Here is an 8,024-nt window from a genome sequence, read left to right on the forward strand (position 1 = left end):
TCTCCCTTCCTTTTCACTTGTAAGTTTGAATAAGCACACAAAGACAGCATACTCCCAGAAAGGGGCGCAAAAAGAACAAAAAAAAAAAAAGAAAAAATATTTACTATACCCTAAAACACGGAAACTGAACTTGGAAACTGTTCCTTAGAAACATTTTCCTTAAGAATATCTTCCTTGGGGAACACCTTCCTTTGGAACAAAGTCTTCCTTCCCTAAACCCGGAATCTGAACTTGGAACCTGCTCCTTACGCACATTTTCCTTAGGAACAAAGTCTTCCCTCCCTCAACTCGGAATCTGAACTTCGAACCTCTTCCTTGGGAACAAAGTCTTCTTCCCTAAACCCGCAATCTGAACTTCGAACCTCTTCCTTGGGAACAAAGTCTTCTTCCCTAAACCCGGAATCTGAACTTTGGAACCTGTTCCTTAGGAACGCCAACCCTAAAACCCGGAATCTGAAATTGGAATCTGTTTCTTAGGAACACCTTCCATAAAAACATTTTCCGGAGGAACAAAGTCTTCCTTCCCTAAACCAGGAATCTGAACTTGGAACCTGTTCCTTAAGAACATCTTCCATAGGAACATATTCCTCAGGAACATCAACTTTAGAGATACATTCCATAGCAACTTCTTCCTAAGAAACACCCTCCTTAGAAAAATTAACTTCCTTAGGAAAAAAGTCTTCCTCCCTAAACCCAGAATCTGAACTTTAAACATCCTCTTCCTTAGGAACAAAGTCTTCCTCCCTAAACCTGGAATCCAAACCTGAACTTGGAACCTGCTCCTTAGGAAAAATGTCTTCCGCCCTAAACCCGGAATTTGAACTTGGAACCTGTTCCTTAAGAAAACCTTCCTTAGGAACATTTTCTTCTTTTATAAACTTGGAACCCATAAATTCTTGAACCAAAATTTCAAAATAATCCTCCTGGACCAGTTTCGTGTCCCCTTTTTGACATTCCTCTAAGACTTCGAAATGGATATCAATAATCATGCGGCGACGTACACCTCGACGACCAAGACGGCGATGACAAGAAGGTTTTTTCCTCCTTTTTATTGGCGTAGAACGAGGTTTCCGTTCCTTTACTAAGGTATATTCAAGTGGACCATCTGCCTGGTCGTCCATATGACCAAGGAGTTGTTCTCCTAAGGATTGTGGACCACGTACTTGATAAGATCTTCTGTAACGTTTTCCTCTCTTACCAAGAAAGGCAAAATACTACAAAAAAAAAAAAAAAAAAAAAAGGGAAAAAAATGTTTCTTTAATAGGGGTGCGAAATCTTTTGTTCACGCAACAGTAATTACTACATGAAACCCTTAATGTGTGAAATCCTACACATGCACACCCTAAAATGCGAAATCCTGCACAAACACCCCTAAAATGCAAAATCCTACGCATACACCCCTAATTGAGAAAACTTACACCTTAAAACTGTAACCCTAAAATGCGAAATCCTACACACACACCCTAAAGTGCGGAATCCAACACACCTTTACTCATTCACTCCTTTCTTTTTCTTCTTTTTCCTTTCTTTCTTTCTTTCTTTCTTTCTTTTTTTTTTCTTTTCTTCTAAAAATAATTTTTTCTTTTTTTTTTTTCCTTACCTTCCAAAGTAAATAACTCATGGCAGTCATACCAAGGAACACAGGAGCCAAAGGAAGGTAAGGAAGGAAGGGGTGCATCACCCCTTCCTTCGCTGCCTCCCTTGCCCTCCTAGGGAGGTAGGATGGTTCTCGTGGAAGGACGGTGTATGATGGTGCATGGGGTTGTTGACCTGGATGACCGCCAACACCTGGTGGAGCAGGTACGGCACCACCGGCACCAGGTACTAAACCGGCAGCTTCACCACTGCCGACACCTTCATGTTCCGGATCCTTTTGATCATTTAACTTATCATCCCGAACGCTTGGAGTACCTGCCCATGTGATACCAGGAGGATTACTGCTTGCTTCACGAGAGGAGCCCTTGGGACTGGATTCTCCAGCATTCTTCTGTTCTGCGGGAATTTGTGACGAAGAACCTGAAATAGGGGAAGAGGGATCCTGGAACTCCGCTCCTGGATTATTCACCATATATGTCTTCAGTTCCTCTGGCATGTCGTCGTTATCCGTCCGTACTATAGTGGGAGTGAAAACATCCACTACAGCGCGCTTAGTATTCGCGACACCAACAGGAACTGTAGTACAAACACCCACACCTTTATCAACAGCATCGTCCTTCATACACTCACCTTTATCATTCTTGTCCCCTTCAGGTTCTGGACTCCCTGTAGGTACTGCTGTTGCTTCGGTTGCTTTGTTATCGGGTTTGGATGGCTTGGGTTTTGAACACTTGAACCAATCCATTATTTTATTCCCTTCAGGCATTCCACCTGTGGTCATTCCCCCAACAAAAATTTCTGCTTTTTGTTTAATTTCCTCCATACTAACTTCCATATTCTCACATTTAGGCTTCGCACATCCATTCAACATTTTCTCAAAATCTGAGACTTCCTTCTTCCCTTCTGCTTCTTTTGATAGAATTTCCTTAATATTGTCGATTTTACATTTATTCCCCAGGATTTTTATCATAATACTATTCCCCATTACACACCTAAGGTAATCCCTTAACCCTCTTTCAGGTTCTTTCTCTTTTTCTCTTAGTTCCTTCCAACTGCCCATGCTATTCGTCCAATAAGCTACTTTCAATAAGGTCTTGCAAAATTTCTTAGCATTAGGTGAATTCTGACCTTCCACCTGTACTTTAGAACACTTGTCCTTAATTCTGTCCTTCTCTGCCTTCAGGTAATCCCCTAAATCACCCAGCATAGTGTTCATATGATTTTGGACATTACCCTATATCGTTGAAAAAAAAAAAAGAAAAATTAAAAAAAAATTAAAAAGACAGACATGGAGGAAGGAATGAAGGAAGATGGGGAATATGGAAACTTACACATTGGTTGTTTTCAGTTTTAGGATTTGATGCTATTGCTGGTGGTGCAGGTTGGACTGTTTGTGGTGGTGGTGGTAGGACATCCTTAATGGCTTGTACCATGGCTTGCTTCGTTTGTTCCTCTACATTCGCATCTCCCTGGACGTCATCCTTCCTTGCTGCTTCAGCGGTTTTCATTGCTTGATGGCCCCTTTTTACTACTGTTTCCAGAGCTTCCTTCCCTAATGTTTTATTGTCTTTTTCTAGATTTAGGTCTTCCTCCCCGGGGGTGACTTGTATTCCTAAATCCTTTAGGGTTTTTTGGTTAACTTGCCCTTTTATCCACCCTGCTGGGCAATGTTTACTCTCTTGTCCTTCGTCCCTTCTTCTATGCAGAGAATTATTCCCTCGCTTCACCTCATTCAATAATTTTAGTCCACCTTCTCGGTTCTCATAATCATTTACCCATTGACCTACCTCCCCCCACATGAACTTTTTTCCCAAGTTTAAACTCTGGAGATCTACAGTGTCACATAATGTATTCCCCTGCCCCACTATTCCCTTACTGTCCCTCGTACTTTGCCTACCATTTTTAACTTTTTCTGCTACTTTGTCTAAGAAACAATGTCCCCCTAACATCCCTACTATAATCACATGTCCTAACATACATCTATAGTAACGTTGCAGTTCCTCTTTGCTCTGTTCTTTCACTCCGTTCACTTCTCTTATTTTCCACTCGTAGTTTACATGTTGTTGTCCTTGTACAACTTCAGGTTTCCTCTCTAATCCATCCATCCAGTAGAATATTCTTAATAAAATTTTGCATAACTCTTTTTCCCTGCTGTTGTCCTGGGCCAAGGCGGAACAGTGTCCTTTATCATTTCCCCCATCCTGCAGTATATTTTCCATCATATCGTCGAACGCCTCTTTCAGATCTGTCCATATGCTGGTCTATAAAAGTGAATTAACGTAAGTACAAATTATATGTGTGTGCCATATATTTTTTCCTTCCTCCTCCTTAGACCATCACTTCCTTCCTTAGACCCATCCTTTCCTTCCTCCTCCTTAGACCATCCTTCCTTCTTTACGTCTTCTTAGACGCACCTTCCTTTTAACGGTTTTCTTTTCCTTCCTCCACCTTAGACCCTCGTTTAACTTCCTTCGTCCTTAGAACTATGCTTTCCTATTTAGATGCTTTCCTTTCCTTCCTTAGACCCTCTTTCCTTCCCTCTTCCTTAGACCCTCTTTCCTTCCCTCTTCCTTAGACCTCCTTCCCTCCTTAGACCCTTCCTTCCTTCATTCGTTCTTTCCTCACTCCTTATTCCTTCACCCTTATTCCTTCTTTCCTTCTTTACATTTATTCCTTCCTTTCTTTTATTCCTTCCTTCTTTACACCTTAAAACCTTCCTTCTTTACATCTTAAACCTTCCTTTTTTCCTTCTTATTCTTTCTTTCGTTCTTTCCTTATTCCTTTTATTCTTTCTTTTCATTCCTTCCTTTTCATTCCTTCTTTTACCTTCCTTCCTCCTTAGGAAGGTAATTTTGTTCCTTACATTTACATCCCCCTTGTCCGGGTCACCATTTGTTTTTATCCATTGTAGCAGGAAGTCCATGAAGAATGGAGAACCCACGGACTTTGCATTCGCGATTTTCGCGTCTTGTTGTGTTTGTTCTAGTTGTATGAGAGTTATTAGGTTGCTAGGTGGAGGCTCCTCCGCTATTTTATCCAGATCCATCATTATATTTCTTAAATTTGGGTCTACTTGTAAATATTCTTCACTGCTCGTTCCGTTTTCCACTTTTTCCTTCTTCTTACTGCAGTCATATACCTGAGCTATATTTCGAATTTCACTCCTCCAATTTGTATTCTTCCGTAACCATTCATGCTCTTTATGTATCATATCTGTTCTCCCAATATATATACCATCCCACTTATCTAAGAAGCATACTGTTTCCTTGACATCCTGTGCTAAATTCTGGTTCACACTATTTATGCCTTTAAACAGATATTTAGCTATGTCCACAGTATAACAGTTTTCCAGTTTTAGTTCCATTAATATTATTTTCACCAATGTACAGCGCATGTAGTACTTTAACATATTTTCTGCATTAGTATTATCATATTCGTTTCCATGTTCATATAATAAGTTTATAATTCTTACAAGTAGGAGGCATAGTTCCTTCTGTTCTTTTATATTCTGTACACCATTTTCCCTAGCACTTTCTTCATTTTCGCAGAATGCATTATACATTGATATGTGTGCATTATTCTCATTGGTCTTATGTACTTCCTGCATGAACATTTCAAACCATCCGTCAATCATTTTAATTACATTAGCCTGTACAATAAAGTGGAATGTATATATACCAAACTATAATGAGCAAACTATGTATTATCATTATACAAATAACACTACGCACTTTAGGATCCTTTTTCCTATATAATAAAAGGAGGCACCAGTACAGATTACTACATACGTCCTTCCGTTTTTCCGCTTCCACTGTAGTCTTCCAATTATTCACTAGCTGTGTGAATGTTGCCATTTTATTTTCCTTTCTGCTCTAATATGATACTAATTAATGCTTACGAAATGTATGGAATATCATATATTACACACACGTCTACTCCTTCACCCATTTTAATTTTCTTCACCTTCCTATTTATATGTACATTTCTCCATCAGCTTATATATGCCCATAGCGTGCACATAATACTCTCATTTATTCTTTTAAGGTTCCTTATACATCATACTTATTTATAATTTCATTGTTCAAAGAATAATTAGTATGTGATATTACTCTGTAATAGCTGTTTTCATTCCTATTCATCCTATAAATTTTATTTCACATATTTTTACTCCTTCCTTCTTATATTATTCTTCTCTTTTCTTGCTTAAACCTTCTATCTTTACACCTTTTCTTTTTTTTTTTTTTTTTCCTTAACCATTTTTCTTAATTTCCCTATTTCTCTTCTGTGCACCTTCCTACACAAAATACACATACAACCCTTAAATTACCAAAAACCAGGCCACATTATTGTTAGAAAATCGAGAAAATGATCTAATTCTTACACTCTAAACACTACTCTCACACCCCGAACCGTACCCCTATAACCCGAACTGTACCTCTATAACCCGAACTGTACCTCTACAACCCGAACCGTACCTATACAACCTGAACCCTATTCTCACACTCTGAACCCTATTCTCAGACCCTGAACCCTATTCTCACACTCTGAACCCTATTCTCATACTCTGAACCCTACTACCACAACGTACCCCCTTCATTCTAATACCTGGAACCCTATTCATACACCCTGAACCCTTCATCCTAATACCCGGAACCTTCGCTCTAACAACCTGTACGCTACATGCACACCTTCATTCCTATTCTTATATCCAGAATCTACAGTCTAATAATAGCAACCCTACTCCTATACCCTGAATCCTACATGTACACCCTGAACTTTCACTCTAATACACCCTACTCCTATACCCTGAATCCTACATGTACACCCTGAACTTTCACTCTAATACACCCTACTCCTATACGTACAATCTACATACTAATGCCCTTAATCCCACTCCCAGACCCTCTACCTTCTTCTTTCCATCTTTTTTTTTTTTTTTCATTACTTTTTTCTTCCTTCGTAAAATTGTTTCCACCTTACCTTTTTTGTTTTTTTTTTTTTTTTTCCTGCCTTAAATACTAAATAGCGGGCCATATGCTTGTTCCATAACCTAGGGAAGAGCCCCATTCTATTACTCAGAACCTTCACTCTAATAACCCATACAACTCTACTTCTTCTTCCTTTCTTTCTTCCTTTCTTTCTATCTTCCTTACCCTACTTCCTCTTCCTCCCCTTAAGGACCTAAGTAGTACACCACATTGCTGTTCAAATAGCTTATCAAGGAAGTTTACCCACACACCATGAACCCTACCTCTACAACCTGAACAAAATTCTCCTAGCCTTAACCCTATTCCCATACACAGAACACTACTTCTACAACCTTAACCCTAGTCCCATACACTGAACCCTCTTTTTTTTCCTTCTCCTATTCTTTTTTTTTTTTCTTTCCTCCATCTTTTGTTCTTCTTTTCTTCTTCCTTTTTTCTTTTTTCATCTCTCTCAAAAGTTTTTCCTCCTTTTCATTCTTTTTCTTTTCTATTTTGCCTAAAATAATAAATAAAGCAAAAAAAGTTTTGCATACAACCTTCCCTCTTCTCCTTCCATATGCACTTTACATTCTTCCCTCACTTTTTCTTTTTTTTTCTTCCTTTTTTTCTTTTTTCCTCCTTTTCATTCTTTCTTTTTGCTCCTGCCTTATTTCTTCTTCCTTAGCAAAAAGAAAATTCCCCCTAAGAAACTAAATACCAAGCCATATTGTTATTACTTAACCTAGAAAAAAACCTTATGCCATAACCTTAACCCTGTTTTCACAACCTGAGCCTTCACTCTAATATCCCGAACCTTCATTCCAACAGCCCCAAAACAATCTTTCTAATACGGGCAACCTTCACTCCAACACCCTAAACCTTCATTTTAACACCCCGACCAAACATCACTCTACCACCCCTAACAACATCACTCTACCACCCGTAACAACATCATTCTACCACCCGTAACAACATCATTCTATCACCTCTAACAACATCATTCTATCACACGTAATAACATCATTCTATCACTCGTAACAACATCATTCTACCATCCATCGCAACATCATTCTTCCACCCCTAACAACATCATTATATCACCCCTAACAACATCATTATATCACCCCTAACAACATCATCATACCACCCCTAACAATCATATTTCCTTGAACCTACCACTCTACAACTTAAGAACCTTCCTTCCACCAACGACAACTAAACAGCCTACCATTCTATCACCCCTAAGAACATTCCTTCCTTCCACCAACCACCCCCAACACCTGTTCATTTTACACCCCTAAAACCTTTATTCGAACACCTTTAAGAACCTTCCAACACCCCTAACAACCTTCATTCTAGCATCCCCAACAACTTTCCATCTACCACCCGTAACAGAACCTTCCTTCCACCTACCACCCCTAACAACATCATTGCGCCGCCCGTAACAACGTCATTCTACCA

General features: G+C 39.2%; 2 protein-coding genes across 2 annotated transcripts; both read right to left on the bottom strand.

The window, feature by feature from the left end:
- Window positions 1–260: 260 nt before the first annotated feature.
- On the bottom strand, window positions 261–568 carry PCOAH_00019260 (hypothetical protein; the record flags this gene model as incomplete). The annotated part of the gene is given in 2 exon segments (XM_020058735.1): window positions 261–466; window positions 484–568. 2 exon segments carry the CDS (start codon window positions 566–568, stop codon window positions 261–263), a joined length of 291 nt encoding a protein of 96 aa, XP_019914222.1.
- Window positions 569–707: 139 nt separating this feature from the next.
- On the bottom strand, window positions 708–3,815 carry PCOAH_00019270 (SICA antigen; the record flags this gene model as incomplete). Its single annotated transcript, XM_020058736.1, has 4 exons — window positions 708–1,214; window positions 1,805–2,016; window positions 2,227–2,830; window positions 2,928–3,815. 4 exons carry the CDS (start codon window positions 3,813–3,815, stop codon window positions 708–710), a joined length of 2,211 nt encoding a protein of 736 aa, XP_019913941.1.
- Window positions 3,816–8,024: the final 4,209 nt, after the last annotated feature.

This window comes from Plasmodium coatneyi, chromosome 7 (assembly GCF_001680005.1).
Source record: "Plasmodium coatneyi strain Hackeri chromosome 7, complete sequence".
In the NCBI taxonomy this organism is placed as follows: Eukaryota; Apicomplexa; class Aconoidasida; order Haemosporida; family Plasmodiidae; genus Plasmodium; species Plasmodium coatneyi.